Source organism: Belonocnema kinseyi, chromosome 3 (genome assembly GCF_010883055.1).
Source record: "Belonocnema kinseyi isolate 2016_QV_RU_SX_M_011 chromosome 3, B_treatae_v1, whole genome shotgun sequence".
In the NCBI taxonomy this organism is placed as follows: domain Eukaryota; kingdom Metazoa; phylum Arthropoda; class Insecta; order Hymenoptera; family Cynipidae; genus Belonocnema; species Belonocnema kinseyi.
The window spans coordinates 87,154,693-87,177,175 of record NC_046659.1 but is presented as its reverse complement, the minus strand read 5'-3'; the positions used below and the strand labels follow the sequence as shown (position 1 = coordinate 87,177,175).

The 22,483-nt window shown below is 30.5% G+C and overlaps 1 protein-coding gene across 1 annotated transcript in view; it reads left to right on the top strand.

Moving 5' to 3' along the window:
* The window catches only part of LOC117169913 (trypsin-1-like), a 47,075-nt gene that overhangs the window by 24,009 nt on the left and 583 nt on the right, over nucleotides 1-22,483 (top strand). The window contains exons 3-4 of the mRNA XM_033356423.1: nucleotides 5,809-6,113; nucleotides 12,616-12,767. Coding sequence (XP_033212314.1) covers nucleotides 5,809-6,113; nucleotides 12,616-12,767 — 457 coding nt within the window. The remainder of the gene's footprint in view (nucleotides 1-5,808; nucleotides 6,114-12,615; nucleotides 12,768-22,483) is intronic.

The following is a 22,483-nucleotide window of genomic DNA, read 5'->3' as shown; positions in this document are numbered from 1 at the left end:
TTCATCTACGAATATGTAGTTAAATCACAATTATCTGGACTATTCTGGATTAACAGTTAATTAGTTTAATTACTGAAATTACTTTGAATTAATTTGATTGCAAATAGAGTTCCCTGGATTGTAGGTGGATTACGCTCTATTATAAGTTTATAACGCTATAGTAAAAATGGAATATTTGAATTACTCTGAAATACTATGGGTTAAAAATGGATTACGTGGGATTAGGATGGGATTACTCCATATTAGAAGTATATTACAAGAGAATTACAAGTGTATTGCTAGTGAATTACTTCAACTTACAAATTAATTACACCGAATTACTTCATTTACCTCAGACTACCAGTGAATTATTTAGTAATACTAAGAATAAACTGGCTTATTTGGGAACCCCCCTCCGCCCCTTTCTATGTTTTCTATTGAGCTGTAATCTATGATTCGGACATGGGTGGACCTGGACATGAACCATAGTCATTTTTAGGGTACTTAATATTTTTTTATTGCGATTTGCGATAGTGAAATCAATTCGTTTACCATGGATCATGCTTTGAGAAACTAAAAGGAAGATTCTTGGCATAACGACTTCTAATATTAAAAACTACAATTTGTACATAGTATAATAATAGCATACTGTCAAATATTTGTCGAAGTTTTAAAAGTTTGCAATAATTACCAAAGATTTAACAGGTTTCGCAAAGAATTCGGATAGGTTTAAAAGACGTCACAAAGACTTATAATATTTTATAACGATTTCAGTAATTCAATAAATAATACCGAATATTTCCAAAATGTTAAAAATATTTCTCAAAGATATTCAACGAATTCACAAATATTTCATAACATTTCAATGATTTCTTAAAGATTACACAAAGATGTAAAATATTTCGCAAAGATTTTAATTAGATTTTTAAAATTACGCAAAGATTAAAATAATTTCCCAAAGATTTTAAAGATTTTACAAAGACTTCAACTATTTAACAAGCATTTAAGCCAGATTTTAAAGAGTGCACAAGGTTTTCAATCATTTCCTAAAGCTTTTACAAAGATTTTCAAGATTTCAAAGACTTTATTAATTTCCCAAAGATTTCAGTAATTTCAAAAATATTGCCAAATATTTAAGAAATAATTTAAGGTTTTTCAAATATTTCACAAGTGTTTTCGCAAAAATTTCAGGTAGATTTTAAAGATTGTTCCCAAAGACTTTATTAACCTTCTAAACTTTTTCATAATTTTACAAATATTACCGTATACTTAAAAATATTTTACATATTTCCAAATATTTCAAAACATTTCTGAAAGATTGAACAAGTTTCACTAAATTTTCATTATTTACCAAAGATGTTAAAAATTTCGTATAGATTAAAAAAACTTGACAAAGGTATCAATGATTTCCCCAAGATTTTAATCATGTCACAAATATAACCAATTATATATATTTTTTAATATTTCAAATATTTCAGAAAGATTTCAATTATTTCTCAAAGATTTAAAATATTTTGGATAGATTAAAAAGTTTTCAACTATGTCCGAAGATTTAATCAAGATTTCTCAAAGACTTCAATACCTTCCCAAAGATATAAATAATTTTACAAATATTACCAAATATTTAAAAAATATTTCTAAGATTTCCAATGATTTCATAAAGATTTCGCAAAAATTTCAGGTAGATTTAAATGATTTTTCTAATATTTTGAAGATTTAGAATATATATAAAAGACTTCACAAAGACTGGAATAATCTTCAAAAGATTTCCATAATTTTACAAATATTACCATATATTTTCAAAATATTAAAAATATATCCAAAAATCCTAGAAAGATTTGAATGATTTTTTAAAGGTTTTTAATATTTCGGAAAGATTTAGGAACTTTCACAAAGTTTCCATGATTTTGCCAAATATTTCGAAAATCTCGGTTAGACTTAAAGAATTTTGATAATTTCTCAAATTTTTAGTAAGGATTCAAGTAACTTCACAAATGTTTCAAGTATTTCAAATATTTCGCAAATATTTTGCATAGATTTCTAAAGATTTCACAAATATTGGTCGAAGGTCGGAATGATTCTCAAAGATTTCAAATATTTCGCTAAGATTTCGGATGGATTTAGAAAATTTCGCAAAGACTTCTATTATTTCACGAAGATTTTAGATGAATTTTTTAGAAAAAAAAATTGAAAGATTTCCATTCCCTATATAAACTCTCCCTCTATTATCCTTACAATTAGATCATGAAAGTGTCCATTCGAGGTAAGATTAGAACTGGGTTCAAGAAATTAAATAATGCTACGTTTATGAATCGATAGGGGAATAGAGTAGACTCAAAACTGAGTCGAGACATAGGCCTTCGTCTTACTTTTATGTCTGCGACAAGTAAAACGGCGTTTACTTGTCTCCAGTCGAGCCTTTTTTGGCTAAGATGACGTTTACTTGTCTCAAGACGAACCTTATCTTGCTCTGATGGTCGAACTGTTTTCGGCTCAGAAATGAGATTAAAAGAGATGAATGCAAAATTTGTAATTATTAAATTAGTCATTTTCAATTTTAAAATTCAGAATCTGTGGGTCTTAACGAATATAACCCAATCTTGTATAAAAATATACAAAATTGTTTAATCATTAACCAATATTAGCTTTTTTGACAGTCAGAATGACCCTTTTGGTTAGAACATGTATACACTTGAAGTTATAAACCACTCGTATTGAAGTCACAAAAATTCGATTGAAGGGATAAATTTATGACTTGAAGACAACAAAACTTGTCTGCAAGACATAAATTGAAGTCTGGCTTCATCTTAAAACTGAGGCATGCTCAAGTCGAACTTTTCGACTTCAGCATGTCTTTATTGGGGAAAATTTAAGTCGAACTCAATTCGGAGCATTTTTACTCGGGAGTTCTAGGATAAAGAGGATCATGAACATTGATGCTTCCATGACCAGGAGCATTCCTACCCTTTCTTAGCCGCAAATTTATATTCAAACAAAACAAGAATAAATCTATTTTGGAAAAATTCAGAAGAACCGATTAATTTAATGATCCGATTTCAGAAGGGGGCCAATCAATATTGTGCAACTCCTGGTCGATTTATAGGGGGGGGAGGGGGCATTGCACTTTGTCCCCTCTTGGGCTCTGCTCCCTCTGTAAATACTTCATAAATAATTGAATTCTCGCGCAAAATATATCAGGATGTACAGTACAAAATGTGTTAAATTAAATAATCGCAAGCTAAAGTAATCGGAGTATATTATGTGGAAGAGGGAACGATGCATCTCGGGTAAACCGTATAATCCGTGGGTCTAGGAACAATAGCAACGTCTCTGGGAGAATGGAAAGGCCCATTAAGGTGGCTTTGTAAAGAGCACAACGAAACAGAACTCGAACTTTGGAAATGCTGAGTATGAGGGTTTGAAGCAGAAATAAGATAGGAGGTGGGTTGGTGAGGCCAAGTGTCGTAATTTTGTTAATTATTCGGAGGTGCTGTAGGCCGATTAATTAACCGAAGCCAACGTCGCTGCGAAAGCAGTCGACTGTTCAAAGACTATCGTGTCGGTGCGGAACAAAAATCCTAGTTAAATAATTGCCACACCCCTCGGGGGTGGTCTCGTGAAAAGGGTGTAAGCTCTGGCCAAGCAAGAAGGAAGACCTGAAGAACGCTGCACTTAATTTTAGCGATAATTAGTTGTCAGCTTTTTTCATCCGCCACCTCCACCTCCGCCTCCTCTGCCTCCGTCCCAACTTTAACTTATTACACTCTTTTACTCAAAAGTCTTCGGAACTTCCATTACAGCAAGAAATACCGTCAATTCTCACTCTGGGGATTTTTTTATTTAATATTCTCTCTTTGCGTTTCATTCCAGAGAGTTAAATTTCTCAAATGATGATTTACGAGAACGTTCAAAAACTGTGTCACACTTTTTTTGGACAAGTTTTCTACCCCACCCTAGGTAAAACTTTCTACAACAAGTTTATTTGATAAATGCTTGTAATAAAGCACAAAGACTACAAACCAGATATTTCGTTAGTCTTAACAGTCCAAAATGCTAGCTTTCAAAACATGGGGAATAGGGTCATTTTTTAAAAAAGTAGAAAAATAATAGGAGAATGAATTATTTCAAATAAAATTGATGTATGGGAACTATATTGAATTTAATATGAAACACTTAAGATTTCTAGTGAAAATATATTTCCTTTTTAACAAAATAGTTGAATTTGCAACCACTTAGTTTAACTGTCGACCTGAAATGATGAATTTTTAACCAAGAAGGAGAATTTTCAACAACAACAAAATTAATTATCAACCAAACAGTTGAATTTACAACCAAATAGTTGAACTTTTGATTAAAAGGAGCGAATTTTCATCAAAATAGATCAATTTTTTACTAAATAATTGAAATTGAACCTTAAAAGATGACTTTTTTTAAACAAATCCTTGTATTTTGGACCAAAAATATCATTTTTAACCGAATAGTTGAAAGTTTAAATAAAAAATAAGAATGTTTTAGAAGGGAGTTGGATTTTTTATCCAAAAGAATATATTTTCATCCCAAAAGATGAATTTTTAATAATACAGCAGTACAATTTTCCAAACAAAAAGACGAATTTTCAATAACAAATTTATTTTCAACCGAGCAGTAGAATTTTTATTAAAAAGCATGAATTTTTAACGAAACATTTTTGATATTTCAAAAAATACAATATTTTGATTTTAAATGCAATACAGTTGAATTCCATCAAAAATGAAGAATTCCTAACGAAAAACATGAGAGGTGATACTTTCAACAAAAATCAATTTTAAAAAAACTGTTGAATTCAGTCGAAAAATATAAATTTTCACAAAACAGTCGAATTTTCAAGCTGAAAATATTATTTTTTAATTGAAAAGTCCATTTTCTCACAAATAGCTTTATAAAAAAAATTTAACTTTAAAACTAAAAAAAAAAGATAAAGTATTTCGCATAAAATAAAATGGTTTAATTTTCTTGTAAAAAATATATTTTCAGCAAAAGAAGAACGAAGTTCGAAAATAGCTAATTTGTATTTAAAGAGACGTATCCTCAACGAATAAACTTCACTATTAACAAAGTTGTTTAACTGGCTTTCAACCATTTAGTATAATTTTGAAACAAGAGGATTAATTTTCGACCAGGAAAGACGAATTTATGACAAAAAACATACATTTTCTATAAAATTGTTGAACTGTTAACTAAAAAGAATTAATATTTAATCTATGATAAAATATTTAAATATTTAAAATGAAAAATAAATTTTTTACCAAAAAGGAATTTTCAACAAAATAGTGAAACCTTCAGACAATACAATGAATATTTAACAAAATATTGTATCTGGCTTTCAACGAAGTAGCTTAATTATCAATCAAGAATATTAGTTTGCAACCAGAAAACACGAATTTACAACAAAATACGTAAATTCTCTAACAAATTCCTGAGTTTTTAACTAAAAGCGCATAGTTTTGAACAAATAAGAAAATAGTTAAATTTTCAATTCTAGCAAAAGAGAATCAACTTTCGATAAAATAGTAAAATCTTCAAACGTTGAAATTAATTTTGAACAAAGTAGATCAACTTTCTGTAAAATAAAACCACTAATTTTCGTTATTCCAAGTATTTCAAAAAACTTTTATGCACCTTTAAATTTTTTATTTGTGGTTTTACATTCTCCGTTAGCACCCTCCCCAACTTTGCAAATCGCCACAAAGCCCCTCTCCCCTTCCGATGGCAGTGTGACGTAGTTTTTGAACGGCGCCCATTGTGATATTTATGATTTTCCTTGAGCTAATACACAACTATAATTTTCAGCGGAGCCGAGAAAATAAATTTCAACCAATTTAAAGTGACCCTAGGAGAACATGATCTGAAAAATCCGGAGTTTCCAGCAGCAAAAGTAGAAACTATTACTAAAGGAACAATACACCCTGAATTTAAGTGCAGATTTTACATTAACGACATAGCTCTTCTACAAACTACTAATTCTATGTCCTGGTCTGAAAGCGTACAGCCAGCTTGTTTACCACCAGAAGCAGGTAAAGCTGGATATAGCATCTTCAATGGAGATGATGCTGTAGCTGCTGGATGGGGCTGGCTTGGTGAAGACAAATCCAAGGGTGAGTTTTTAAATCAAAAATAGAATTGGGAGCATCCATATTAGGGTGACCCAATTTTTATATTCTCATTAAGTGAATGTATTAGATTTGTGTAAAATTTGACCCCCTCCCCCCCCCCGTTTTTGTCAAATGTCTACGTTTTGAGACCCCCTGAATCCGAAGGCAGGTTTTTACGAATGTGTCTCTCTGTGTTTATGTGTCTGTCTGTAGATTTTTAGTTTGTTAGCACGATAACTTTCGAAAGAATTGAAAAACTGGATTGGCCTTTGATAGACTGTTTTAGTGTGCTAAAATAAAGGTCAAGTTCGTTAGCCAACCATTTCGGGTGAAAATTCAAAAAGTGAGCGTATTTTGAAAATTTTGCAGACCACTTTTTTTTTAAATCAAAAATTGTGCGTGAGGATATTCATAGTATTCAATCTGACAAACAATTTATCCTAATGGCTTTTCTTTATAAAACCAAAAGTTACCACAGTTATACCATTTACAAAATTTCAACAAACACACCAAAATCAACATTTGAAGCCAAATAACGCATGATATGAAAAGAAGTCAGGAAAGGAAAAATGTTTCTTTTCCAATGCCCCACAAGACTGTTTGAACACCTTTTGATTTTTCTTAAAAAGATGATAATTCAAAATTTGATCGTACCAGAAATTTTTGAAACCACATTTTTTTAAGAATTTAAAATTCAATGTACAATTATTCATAGTTATCAGAAACTCAAACAATTTATCTTCATGACTTTTTTCTATTAAAACAAAATTATCAGAGTTGGAGCGTTTTAAAAATCCAAAAAAACAAACTAAAATGAACATTTTAAGCCAAACAACGCACGATAGAAAAAAAAGCCACAAAAAGAAAAACGTTGCTTTTTGAAAGCCCTACAAGCTTATGATAACAACTTTTTTAATTTGATCGAATAGTTAAAAATTCCCAATTTGATTTTGCCAAAAATAATGAAAAATCCAAAAATTCCATTTTTTGGTCAAACTATGCAAGATAGGAAAAAAATGAATGAGCTAAAATTTCGCGCCCTGAAAAGACCTACAAATTTATAATAAATCATTTTTCGATAGGATGCGTAGATTTTGTTTTTAGTCGGAAATAACATTAAAAATAAAAAGATAAAATTTTTTTGGACTAGCGACACAAGCTACGTAAAAAATGAGACAAAACTTGTTCATCCAGAAAAGAGCTATCATTTTTTATAGGACACGTAGCTTTTGCTTTAGACGTAAAAATTAACATTAAAAAAAATATATTAATTTTTTTTTGAAAATGACACAACGTACAAACTAAAATTAACAGACAAAAAATGTTAACCTGAAAAAATCTATTAATTTATTATTAATCATTTTTAGGTAGGACGAGTAGATTTTCTTTTAATTTTGAAAAATAAGATTAAAAATAAAAAATAAATGTTTAGAAAGAGGACAGAAAAGACGAAAGAGGACACAATATTCTATATAGGACCCTATATATATATATCCCTGTATTAGACCCTATACAGACGCACAGTATTTTTTATTTCATCGTAAAAAAAAGAAGAAGAAAAATCAAAATAAATGATAAAAACAAGGAAATAAGAATTAGTATTATTCAATTTTTATGCATATTATGAATGGTAATGATATAAATTTATTGAAATGATACATGTTTAAGCGCAGCTTAGAATACAATTTAAAGCAAAATGAGAAGCAAGTATAAAAATAATCATGATAAATACAACTTGCTTTTATTTTGCAATTATTGAATAAGCAATCCCAGGCAGAGTTGCATAAGAAATATATCATATTTAATATAAAAGTGTTTTGTATAATGCAAAAAAGTTGACATTTTGGACAAATCGAGTGCGAAGCACGAGATACGTGATGAGAATATGTTCGTTAAAGGCGAAAGCGCTTTAACAAAAGAGAGTTCAAAATCACAAAATTACAGTTGTCAGTCCGTTGACCTTTGATTTTAAAAGGTGGGTCCACGAATGCGGGAGAAACATAAAGACCGAGCGCGTAGCGCGAGGTAAATACATAATCGAGCGTGAAGTGCGAGATAAATATACAATCGAGCGCGAAGCTCTAGATAAATACATCATCGAGCGAGAAGCACGAGAATCAATAGTCGCGAGCCCTAAGCGCGCTCAAACTGGCGAGCTACTCGCGCAGCGCGCGATGAGAATGTGCCCGTGTAGCGGGCAGATTTTTTTGTTTAGAATTTTCAGGCAAATGGTCCTCAGTTTTGTACAAATAAATACAAAAATAAATCGAATTTTTAAAATAATATTTACAAGTTGCGATGCCCCATGAATTTTACAAAGTATTTGTCCACAAGAGAAAAAGACGTGTTTTGTAAATTGTATTATTTTATTATTGCTTACAATTATATTCTCTTAGAATATTTTTTTAGACAGTTGCAGGTTCGTCTGAATTTGGTAGCTTTTCTTTGACTTTTTATTCGGAAACAAACAATAAATATTAATATTAATATTAATTCACCTTGCCAGGTCCGTACGTTTGAACTCAACCCTGTGATAAACTTGGCTAAAAGTACGGACTGTCCGGATGCTTAGACTCCGCTTGAATTTAACAGTTCAAAAATATATTCATAAAAAAGAAAGAGATTGATAAAAAATAACTCCCTCTAATGTTTATTTATCGTTTATTAATATAGTTAAAAAGCAAAAAAATGAAAAAGTGAACCAAAAAATAAAAATTGTATAAAAACCCGCAACCATCTGGCTTTATTATATAAGAAGACAGTTAAAAACAATAATAGTTTGTTTAACAATTATTTTTGTTAAATTGCATTAATTTTTACCTCGACCTGAGTGAAAAGTTCATAAAAAGTAGAAAACTTGAAAAAGAACGGCAGCTAATTAGCATCACAATAGGAAGAGATAGTTATAGACAATAAAAATTGCTTTAAACAATTATTATTCTTACTTAATTGCATTAATTGGTACATCACTCTAATTAAAAAGTGGATCAAAATTCAAAAATGTCAGAAAAAGTCGTAGCTTTCTCACATTATTAAAAAATAAATAAAACTGTTTTAACGATAATGTTTGTTAATTTAAATTATTTATAATCTCAGTCTATCAAAAGGCGAGGAAAAAATAAACCTTTTAGAAAAAACAGCAACTATCTGGAATTATTGTGAAAGAATATTATTATAAATAATAATATGGTTTAAATCATTATTTCTGTGAAGTTTTTTTGATAATTGCCTCCCTATAACAGAAAAGTTAAGAATAAGTTAAAATGGGTCAAAAATCGCGACTTTCTAACTCTATTACAAGAGAAAATTGCTAAAAACAATATAAAATTATTTTAACCAGTTATGTAAACATTTTATGTTAACACATAATTATTATTCGAAAGTAGTATTTTATGCATTTAACAATAATGAAAGATAATCATAACTAGCGGTGAAAACACGCAAAACACAATTTTTTTCTTTTGGGTTTTTTTGAAACCCTATAAAATATACTTATGGGGTGATATTTGAGAAGTATTTATTTATTCTGGACCACAAAGGCCTCTTTTGTTCTGCTGGGAAATAGGTGTTAAACTTCATGGGGCTTGCAGGACCTTTGAAAAACGCATTTTTTATGAATTTGACCAAATTTGGCAGAATAAAATTTTAAGAAAAAAAATTTTCAATTCATTTTTGCACCACCCTAGTTGCACTCCCCTTAAAATTTCATGTGACACAGGAGCTAATCCACCTCCTATTTTTAAATACGAAATATAAATGTAATTATATACAACGGTCAATCAAAAAATGTATAATAAGTAAAAACTATTTGATGCCAGTACGAGAATACTTTAAATTTAATTCTATGGACATTTTTTTACATCTAAGAACGTTCATATAGTTTCGTGATTAACTCAGACTGCAAATTAGCTTAACCGATTAGGAACCGTCCATAAACTCTTTTCCTTTTCTTCAAAGAATTCTTTTTTTTTACTTTTTTCAAGGAACTTCCTTTTTTTTTGTTCTTCCCTTAAATTTAAATTCAATAAATAGAAGAAGTTGAAAATATAATTATTTTTAAAAACGCAACTGTTTTTTTAGTCCTATTTCTGCTTAAAGATTCAATTATTTAGTTTTAAGTTGAACTACTTTGATAAAATGTTGCTTTTTAAAGAGTCATCTCTTCTTTTGTTTACTCAACTATTTTGTCAAAAAATCGTTTAATTTCTAGTTAGAGCTCAGTTTTTCTAACTGAAAGTGACACTGCTATTTATTGTTAAAATTTTTTTTTTTTGTTTTGGTTAAAATTCAACTATTTGATTGACAACTTAAATCTTAGCTGGAATGTATTTTGTTAAAAATTTGTCTTTTTGGTAGAAAATTGATATTCTTTATTGAAAATGCATTATTTTTGTAAAAATGCAACTACATAGACGAAAATTACTTTGTTTTGGTTGAGAATTTAACTATTTTTGGTTTAAAATTCAAATATTTTGTTGTTTAAATGTTAACTATTACATTTTTTGTGAAATTTTTTTGTTCAATAAACTAATTGGTTTAAAGTTGAACTACTTTTTAAAAATTTAATTTCTTTTTGACTGAGGTCTCTACTATTTTGTTGAAAATTCGCCTTTCTTGGTTGTATTCAACTGCTTTTGGTTTAAAATAAAATGTTTTTCAAATGAAGTATTAACTATCAGACTTTTTTGTTGAAAATTCAACTGTTTGATCGTAACATAACGTTTCTGCTAAAAATTTATATTTTTCGGTTCAAAATAAAAAAATTGAATACATAATATCTCAAAAGATTTGCAAATGTTTTAAAGGATTTTAACGGAATATCAAAGTACATTGATAAATTTTCACCTGATTTATAAAATTTTAAGGAATTTGCACGTTTTTAAAAGAAAACACTAGATTTTAAAGATATTTTATGAAAGGTGTACATCATATATCCAGAATTTTTAACTCATTGACTCTGTTTATTGAACGTATTTAATATGAAATATTAAATAATAAAAAAACAGTCAAAGTGTGCGCCTTGCGCCTACAGAAAGAGTTTCGAACCCTATTAGGATATTAAGTCACTTTCCCTATTCCATCCTCCTTGGACATCGGGTAAAGTTGGCTAGAGTAAGTGTAAAATCTGTTAGAGTACGGGGTAAATTCGACTACGGTATGGGCTAATGTCAACTAGGGTATTGGGTAAAGTTAACTAGGGTACGAGGTAAATTCGGCTAGGATATGGGGTGAAGTAGGGTAGAGTACGAGGTGAAGTCGACTACTGTACGAGGTGAAGTCGGCTAGGTTATGGGGTGAAGTAGGGTAGGGTACGAGATAAAGTCATTAAGGGTATGGGGTAAAGTCGGAGAAGGTACGTGGTAAAGTCGGTTAGGGAATGGGGTAAATTCGACTAGGGTGCGGGTCAAGTTTTCTAGGGCATGGGGTCAAGTAGGTTAGGGTACGAGATAAAGTCATTAAGGGTATGGGATAAAGTCGGAGAAGGTACGTGGTAAAGTCGACTAGGGCACGGGGTTATTTCGGCTAAGGTATGGGGTAAGGTACGGTAGGGTGCGGGATAAAGTACGGTAGAGTGCGGGGAAAAGTCGGGGTATGGACTAAATTCGAGTAATGTACAGGGTAATGTCGGGTAGGGGAAAAAATATGACGGACGGACATTCAACCGTAATTATAAGGGTTTCTGCCCAGAGCCACGAAACCCTAAAAATCAATAGAGCAAATAATGATATAATGTGTATAAATAATATTATAAAAAGCAATCTCAATAGTCAGAACTGGTTTTATTTAGCATATTTTTAAAAAATAATTAGAAAGAAGACACTTCTATGAAAAAAATTGTTATGATCCACCTCCAAGTAAAGGTTTGCAAGAAAGCCTTAGGTAATTAATCGATGCTCCCTTATGTTAGTGTTTTTTTGTCGGAGATTGGTATTCGTAAACAAAAATTGAACGGTTTGATTATCTATACCAACATATTCAGTAATTCTAAAGATATCTATTTTCATCCATTAGCATAAGAAGTGTCCCTGATTTTCTGTTCTGTTATTTCAGATAATAGATACTTAAATGTTCGTAAGACAAAAAGTAATAATTCGAGTTTTTTCTAGTCTAATAAAACATGTGGTTTATTGTCACAGTGTTGTATTTATTATCCTTTGCTTATTACACTGGTAATTTTATCAGAAAAAAATCTATTTTTTTAGAAGGTCAATTCTTCTATTTTCCCTACAATTGAACTGATAAAGTTTTACATTTCCTGTAGGATATAAAAATCTCAATATCATTTTTGGATAATTTTTTAAAGTTTCTCTCATAACTTATAAACGAAAAAAGGCAAACAAACGTTATATCAACAATTTCAGCCATATATTAAGAGTTTGTTTTGATAAAATAGAATTGTAGTACTTTTCCTGCGACGAAATTTCATAGAATAGCAGAGAAAGGAACGTAAAAAGCTGGTGCGACAGCAGATTGCAAACAGCGTACTAACCAGTTTGTTTTTCAGACAAAAGAGCGGACGTGCTACAAAAAGTTGATGTTCGCGTTTTGGAGAACAGTGTATGCAATGAGTGGTATGCCAGTCAAGAGAAAAAAATTCGTGTGGTATCGGGACAACTGTGTGCCGGCCATGAAGAAGGTGGACGTGACTCTTGTTCCGTGAGTTACATCAATAATCACTAATTACGGAATTGAAAAAAAATTAACAACTTTCACTATGAAAAGTATTTTAGAGTGAAATTGAAGCTACTTTAATTGGCTTTGCTGCTTTTACGCAAGTCGCCATAAAGCGTTCTACCCTATTATTATATTAAATTGGGTCGTTAACTCTCAAGCACCACCTTTACTTTGATTTCCTTCTAGTCTTTGTAAAACTCCTTTTAAAATCGCAGCGTCAAAGTCAAGTGACGCCCTTTGATCGTTAATTGCTTTTAAAAGAAATAACGTTGCAAGCAACAAAGCGAGAATTGTAACAAACATTAAGCAAATAGTGAACAAGTTTTAATACATATTTTATTTCAAAATTTTTTTGGTTTTCATAAAAAATCTGACACAAATATATTTCACAAACATGAGAGGGTTGTTCAAAGCAATGACACTCAAAAAAGTACGAGGAGGAAACAACTCTGATAATCTTTATAATACTTCGTAACCATTATTCATAAAAATATTTACACTACCATGCAACTTCCACTTCCTTCTTCATCCACTTCTCTTTTACCTCAACCTTCACATTTTTTCACTTTTAATCTCTTGTTCCTTCTCGCTCGTCCATCTTACCCTCCCTAATTCTTTTATTCACTTATCAGCCAATCAAGCCTCCCTATAGTCTTTGCCACATTATCTTGCGAGCTTCCTTTATCTTTCATTCTTCTCCTATATCCCTGCCATATAGGCACCTAATTTTCCTCTTCCCGATCATATATTCTGCACTTTATGTTTTCTTTCTATTCCGAATACATCCCTTCCCTTACCGCCTTCCTAAATCTAAATGTTCCTCAATCATCTCTTATATTGCTGTTCATTGTCTTACCCTGTCTTTTTTCTGTCATTCTTCCAGTCCTCCAGTCTCACCATCTATGTCTCTAGCCCTTAATAACTCCTTTTTTTCTTCTTCCACTTTCGTTAATTCTATGGGCCTACCTCTCTTCACTTTTTCGTTAATTCCCTTCCATTTGCCTTCCCTATCTTTGCTTCTCTTAGCTTCGTCTCAAACTTTCATACACTCATTCCACTCCAGTACTAAATTTATTCCTTTACACTTCTTATCTCGCCATATATCCAAGCGTCATCCAGCCTTTCCCTAGATCCCACCTTATATGGCTTTTTTTAACCTATAAATCTCTGTCCTTTCATATTCATGTCGCTTTTTTTATCCTTTCTCTAATATAAGGTCTTTGATCTAAATTTATCTGCAAGATATATCCCAAATATTCAAACTCCATAACTTCTCCTAACTGTAACCTCTTCCGTCTTTCAGTTCATTCTTTCACTCCCATTCCTTTTTTTTAGACCTCATTATCTTTTTCTTTTTACATTTGTATCCGACTTTTTCACCTAAGTATTTCTCTGATCCTACATCAAGCCCACCATTCCTTCTTTCCCCTTCGCAATTATTATTATATCGTCGACGTATGCCACACGGAGAAAAATGGATAGACACCCTGAAAATATAGAAGGTCAGACTGACTACATTTGAGTTTTGACTATAGGACAGCCCCCTAGATAGTTGGGCGTATGATTCGTGGAGTGTCAGCATTTGATGGTCGCAGGTTCACTATCCCAGAATGTCAAATTTACGATTCTTGAGTGTCCAAATTTAGAGGCTAGGTTCACTGTCTCAGAGTGTAAATCTTACGATCTCGGGAGTGTGTACTCGATTATCTTATAGCGCCAACCTGAAAATCCAAGAATATTCGCGTAGAATATAGAAAATGTTTGAATCTATTATTTTCATATACTCAAAATGATTATTTCTATTAGTCAAAACAACTCTTGCTGATAATCGAAACGACTATATTTTATAATTGAACCGATTACCTCGGGTACTTAAATCTTTGTTTTTAATTATTAAAAGAAATTACTAACGAATTAATTTGGCCACATAGTAGAAACATCACCTGATGTGGGTATATTTCCAGTTACGTATATCTTATTTTATTAAAACCCTATGCTGGTTTGAGAAAAACGGAATTCGTAACTGGAAATACCAACATTACGTGATGTTTCTGTTATGTGGCCAAATTAATTAAGTTTTTAAAAATATGTAAAATATGAGTCAATTGGTTAAATAAGTGAACTAAAACTTTTCAATGAATATTATGTATGTTTTATTTTACTACATAACTAATAGCAAAAATTTACCCAATATATTTTTAAAGTTACACAAAATTAAACGAAACGACAAAAATATCATACATTTAACTCAAATAAAAATATCTTATATGTAATTTATTTGTTCTTGCGCTAAGCAGATAAAAATTTTATTGAAAATTGAATCAAATTACTCCTACGAAATTACAAATTTTTACAAAATCATTTTTGTTATTTTTCAACCACTTATACAAAAAAAATGGATGGTTTTAAAAGGTACAACGATGTGGACGCCTAATCGGAACCTATTATATCGCCAATTATACTGCACTTTTCGTAGAAGTATACATTCTTTTTGATAAGTCGAAGTGTTTTATAAACATTTTCTTAGAATTTTTTATAACTTCGAAAGTGGGATTTCAGTGTGAGAGCATCAGCGTCCTGATCAATTGTATCCAAAACCAATTCCCCGTTCTCAGAAGAAACTCGTGTTTGAAGCCCTAGTTACAGGAACAAATGGATAAAGTTACTCTTTAGCAGTTACAAAATATAATTGTATAAACAAATGCGTGTGATCAATTATTCTTCAAATTCTTACACTGATTTGATTCAACCGCTTTAATGTTTTCATGGCTGAAAGTAGAAGCATACGCTGATTCGAATAAGTTTGATGCGCTTGTATTTTGAATGACAGATTAAGTGGTAGAAGCTTGTTCCGTTTTCCCTTCTTTAATCTTTAAAAAGACACAGTTTACAATTAGACAACTTTTAACTAAAAGTCTTCAGAAACAAATAGATTCTACTGTGAATCCTTCGTCATTAATTGTAACCTGCAAATTTGAAGAATTTAAATTGCACAAGACGAAAAAATTTGTACTTTTGTTGTGCTTAAAATATGAAATGATTCATCATCGACTTCGTTCTCTGAAATTAAACAGTAAATAGGAGTGCAGGTGATTAATTCATCAAAAGCATTACCTTAATTGCGATCGTGCAAAAACTAAGAGACAATCACAATATGAAAATACGCAATAATGAAAATTTAAAAAGTTGAAGTACGTATATTACAAAAAAGTCCAAATTCAATTTTGCAAAACAAACCTTTCATTAAAAATTTGCCAGAACAATTACTCAAGACCGGGAAAAACCGCGGAGACTAAGAGTGAATTCATTTTTATAATTCATTATTTTTTGAAGAAAGTAATTAAACAATCCATAAATTTAAATAACTCAATTTTTACCGATTTTTAAATGTTGAGTTCCCTTCTTAACTTTTTCAATCATGAAATTATTCGGCTTACAATGCATAATTCTAAAATCTTTAATTTAAAAAATCTTCTATTGAATTATCTGCTTAAATTTTTAATCCCAAAAAGACGAATTTTCAACCAAGAAGATTATTTTACATAAAAAAAAACATTCAACAAAATGAATGACTTTTCAGACAAATAGTTGATGTTACAACTAAAAGGATACATTTTTAATCAAAAATTTTAAACGTAAATTTTCAGTAAAAGAAAAAATTAACAACAAAAAAGCATTTTTAAGAAAACAGCTCAATCCTCATTCAAAGAGATGAATTTTCAAATAAAATGATGAATTTTTCGACAAGAAAGTCGAATTTTCAACAAATACAGATTTATCAATCCAGAATGAAAAGATATTTATCTAAATTATTGAACTTAAAGGCAAGAAGCAAATTTTCTGTAAAAACGTTGAATTTTCAACACGAAAATATGTATTTTTTACTAAGCAGTTAATTTTTAACCAAACACTTGCATTATAATCATTAAATTTTTTATTAAAAAAGTTATTTTTCAACCAAAAAATGTGGATTTTCAACGAATAATGTAATAGAAGATATTTCAGCCGACAATGTGTTATTTCTAAGTTAAAAAAAGTACAATTCAACCAAAAAAATGTACCTAGGAATAGATCGATTATTTTTTGGTTGCATTGCATTTTTGTGCCCGGTCGGTGCCATATCCTGCTAAAAAACGTTAAAGGAAAATGAATAATATTAGTCTAATTGATTTTTAAAATAATTCTAAGCGATTAATAAAATAATGACAGTAATCCAACTTAAATATAATTTATAGAATGTCACACACTCCACGAAATGCAAACTCCCAGTATGGATAAACGAAATAACCGCTTTGGTCGCGTCAGTTACTCTCTGCGGTGAAGTTTGCGCTTTATTTTACCATGCCAGTATCGAGTTGATTATTCTTGAGAGTGAATTTGTCCAAACTCGAATGATACAAGTAAATTAAAAACAAAATATTTAACTTAAACATCCCTAAGTTTAGATTCGATTATCTCTGATCGTAAGTTGGACACACTCGAACTGTCAAAAGCATAAAAAGAGACTTTCTTGGACTTTGGAGAAAAAATTATGGACTGTATGTGATACTTTCTGGAAGTTCAAACTGACCAACTAAATTTTGACACTCAAAGTTTGAATATCTATTTTTCTCCGTGCAGTGTACATATATTTTCTTTTCCCTTCCTAACTCCGCTTCGCCATGCTTTTTTCTTCATTTATTTTTCTAAGAAACTATCTCATTTCCTTATTCACTATAACTTTTTCTAATTCGTCTCGATCCAATGAGTCGAATACCTACTTTAAGTTGACAAACATTGATATCTTATTAACTTCGCCCTTTTTATCTTTTTATTTACCAGGAAATTCAGAAGAATATAACGTATACTTTGTACAATGTTGGAACTAGCGTCTCTCTCCTATAATCTGTGGACTCTTCCCCTTTGTCTTTTAGCATTCTCATCATTTATGATCGAGAAAGTATTAGAATTGTTAGAAATTTAACACCAGTTTTTTAACGGATCTCCACGTTTCTAGAACCTCTGAATCCGAAAATCAAGTACGGATATTTATAGTATTAAGAAAGCCAAAACAATTTATCCTAATGACTTTTTTCGATAAAAAAAATATATTCCTAGAGTTATAGCATTTTCAAACATTTTTTAATCAATCAAAAAACGGTGCTTTTTGAATGCTTACAAGATTATCATAACAACTATTTGTATTCTCTTGGAAAATAAAAAATTCAGAGTTTTATTGCCCAAAAATTATGACCCTAAAAAAGATCTACAATTTCGTTAAGAATCACTTCTTGATAGGACGCGTTCTTTTTGCTTTATTCGTGGAAAATAACATTGAAAATAAAAAAAAAATTTAATTTGTGGAAACATGATCAAAGTAACGAAAAAAAATAGAACAAAACCTGTTTCCAAATGTCTGTCGAAAATCATGCGCGCAGTGCGAGTGTCACGATTAACATGTGTACCTCAAAGCCTACAGAGCTTTGAGAAACTTAATCTCTAACTATACTTAATTAAGTATTATTATTTTATTATTTAACAACAGAATATTATATATGATGATAAAGTTGATCAAGTTTCGTTCAAGCATTTCAAATGCGAAGAATGAATATCCGAGCGCGAAACGTGAGACTCATCAAACGTGCGCCCTAGGTGCGCTCAAACTTGCGAGCGAAGCGAGCCGCGCGCATAGTCGCGATGAGGATGTGCCCACGGGGCGGGCAGATTTTTCGCAATACGGTTACCACTATCAATTCTTTCCATAACACTAGCTTGATTATTTTTTCCCTTGATATGTTCTCTTTCTCATCTCATTCCTTTCTACTATATATTTTTTCTCCTATATTCTTCCCCACTACTTTTTCCTTTAGCTCTATTTCATTAATTATGTTCTTCTTTTCTTCTTCTTCTCTTTACATTTAGCATCTGATCCACTTCTACGACCTCCTTTACTAACATATTTTTTGCTTGTGACCTGAAATATTCTTTTTATTTTTCCTTTAGTTATTTCCATATCTCTGTTTCTATTTCCCATCTGTTTAGCCAGAAAATAAGAGATATAACTTTTTAAGTTTTCCTTATCTCTGTTATATGTACTCATGCACACATGATTGAGAAAGTAAAAGGTAAGGCAATTAATTCTCGAGATCGATTGCGACCTTTCTATTAGAGGATAGTAATTTTCGCAGTCGCAAGGAAAATGTACTTCCTACGCAAGCACTAAATTCTCGTAGTCAATTAAGGCTAACAGCAGTTTCGGTGAATCGAGCAAAAGGCTTTCCCTCGGGATTCTATATAACTCGGTATTATGTAGTCTATGGACGCTGCGCATCGAAAATGACGAAGCAGTTCGATGGTGGCTCTGATAGCTTGGAAATTACCCCATTCTCCACAATTCGGAAATAGAAATTGATGCATCAAGTTACCAACAACTCAAAAATTCCCCACTGACCTACTTTAATATGCAAGAGAAATTTGAAACCGCTCATAGAAAGTAAACCACTATCGAAAATTCTCAGCTCATTTATTTTAAATATTCCCGATTGAAAAAATGCATGAAATTACAAAAAAAAAATTACACAGAGAAATTTTTTTATATTCCTATTCACCTTAAATAACTCGCTAAATTTCTACAGATTTTTATTTCCAGCGCTATCTGAGATTATGAATGTTTAATAGACCCTTGTTTTCAACAAATAATTTTAAAATCTACAGAATTGTATAGATAATTTCATTAGATATCTAGAACGTTTACTACTGGCAAAAATACGTTGAGAAATTTGACTAATCTAGGAAATAATAATAAAAAAATTAAAAACCCAGTTTTTAAAAAATTCACTATACTTACAATTAGAATTTTCTAGACTAACTGATTTTTTCTAACGTATATTTACCAGCAGAAACGTTATAAATGCCTGAAAACATATGTCCACCTTTCTGCACAGTAAAAAAAGGATGAATTTCGTTGCGGATCATTTTGCTCCAACGATCATTTGACTCTGGAGATCATAATGATCTGTCCATTCAGATCAATTTGATCTTATTTATTGGTTCATTTGTTAGACTAAACAAAATGGCCGCCAGTTCTTGGCGCTGATGTGATAACGACATAACCTAAAAATGGTATCTACTTCATGTAACTGACAACTACACTTAACAGGTGATATTTTCTAATATCAGATTTCATTATTTTTTCAATTTTTTCATTGCACTGCACGATCAGAAATCATGAAAAGCTTGCTATATAAGCTAAAGTACTCTAAGAACGTCAGCCATCTTGGTTTGACTTTATACATGATCCCGAATCAGATCATTATGATCTCAAAAGTCGATCATTCACTCTGGCCGATCCAAATGCTCTCGAATTCGGTATCATTTTTGTTGCATATGAGATTGATATCGCTTTCGGTATCATTTTGAACACTTTTTTTTACTGTGTATTGGTTTTAAAATTATTTCTTTAAAACAGGGTTGTACTGACAAATCATGTACTAATCAGGCTCCTGCAAGGTTCTAATACTCTACCTGTCCACATAGTCCCATTTGCAATTCCTAAAATTTTGTTTTCACGACTAGGTTTGGCAACTAAGAATATATAAGGATTTTTGTATTGCTGCACAGTTTGTTGCCATTCCATGCCAAGTAGAGTCACACAAATTTTACAATAAAAACGAATTATGGACTTTTTTGCATTAAATAATCCTTTTGTCAATGATAACATTTTTAAAAATAAATTTACTGAGCAGTATAAAATAAAACAATTCAAACAAACAATTCGAATACGCCAGAAACTCTAAGGCAGGAATCATCTACACATAAGAATGACCCAACATGGCCATTATTTGATTTATTGAATTGAATAATATAATCCTATAATAAAACTAATGTCTACATCAACTTGAGAACACAATACGAGAAGTAGTAACCAGGAAATCAAAGAAAATCAATAAGCGTATTCGACAGTGTCACCTCTTTAACATAATAAAGTTTATAAAAATATAATGAAGAACAGAAAAAATAAAAATTAAATTTTATTAAAAGATTTTATAATATATAATCAATTATATCTCTATATACGCACATTTTGGAAATAAATTATAATCACGGGTGTGAGAAGGGGCAAGCGGATTAACAGTAGATACAATGTATTATTAATGCCAACTTAAATTATATACATAAACAGTAGGAAATATAAGTAAAAGACTGTCAAATACGCTCACTGAAGTTTTATGATTGCCTTTTTATTATTTTCGCTGGACGTATAACTTGTGATTCCGTAGTAATCCGGAGTAACCTACTTGTAAATTGTAGTAATTCACTTGTACTCTATGTGTATTTTGGTGTGATACAGTTCTAATCCACGCTAATTTACTCGCAATACAGTTATAATCCAGATAATTCAGTGTATTCTTGAGTAATACACTTGTCATCCAAATAATTCGAGGCACTTAAAATAATTCAACTAATCAATCTACTTGTTATCGAAATTAATCCAGCTATAAGCCAGTGTAATCCAATTCTAATCCAGGTAATCCGAAGTCATTTAGGTGATTCAAGTAATTAAATTGTAATCCAGGTAATTCGAAAGTAATTTTCACAGGTAATCCAAGTATTTAAAAATTATTTTGTACAAAATTCTTGTTTTTTCCGAAAATTAGATTTTTTGACTCAAAATTTAACTGTTCCCTTTTTGATCGTCAATTTATCCATTTTAGTTGAAAATTAGACTATTTGATTGAAAATTTACGTATTTTGTTGAAATTTGAACTATTTGGTTAAATATTATTTGTCCTTCTTAAAAATTAATCTAATTAATTAAAAATCATCGTTTTTTGTTGGAAATTCAACTGCTTTGTGGAAAATTCATTTTTCTGGTAGAGAAGTCAACTATTTTGTTGAAAATTCGTCTCTTTTTCTTGACTTGAAATGTTTTTGATTTAAAATTTAATTAAATCGCAATTTTTTGTTTATGTAAATTTTTACTTTATGCACATTTTAATCTTTTTTAGTTGAAATATTAACTATTTCATTTTTCGTCGAGAATTTATCTGTTTTGATTATAAATGATATGCTTTGCAGAATATTCAACCGTTTTGCTAAAACGTTACGTTTTTACTTGAAGATTCTTTACTTTAGTTAAAAATTCATCTTTTTGGTTGAAAAATAGTTGTTTTTTAGTTGCAAATTAGTTCTTAACTGGAAATTTAACTATTCTAGTTTAGGATTTATTATTTTAGTTACAAAATTAGTTAAAATTTCTAAATTTTAGAAATTTAGTTAAAAACTGAAATATTTAGTTGAAAATTGATCTTTTCAGTTAAAAACTCAACTAATTTGTTGAAAACTTATGTATTTTGTTGAAAATTCGTTTTATTCGGTATAAAATTATTGTTCTCAATAGAAAATTCAACAATATTTGGTTAAAGGCTGTTAAAGCCTAGTTTAGGCGAAGTGTGTCATCCACAACCATTTTATGTAAGCTAGAGTAATCCTTTGCAACCTAGAGTAATTTTTGCTGATCCAGAGTAATTCTGTATATAAAAGTAAGTTAAAATAATATGATATAATTCGAAGTGATCCACCTCCACAAGATCCCATTTTTATGAATTGTTTCCCCCTCGTAATTAAAACTCGTTTTTTACTTAAAAATACTTGAAAATGCTATTGAAGATCCGGGTACCAAACTACAACTTTTCACCCCTTAACTTGGGGTAATTCGA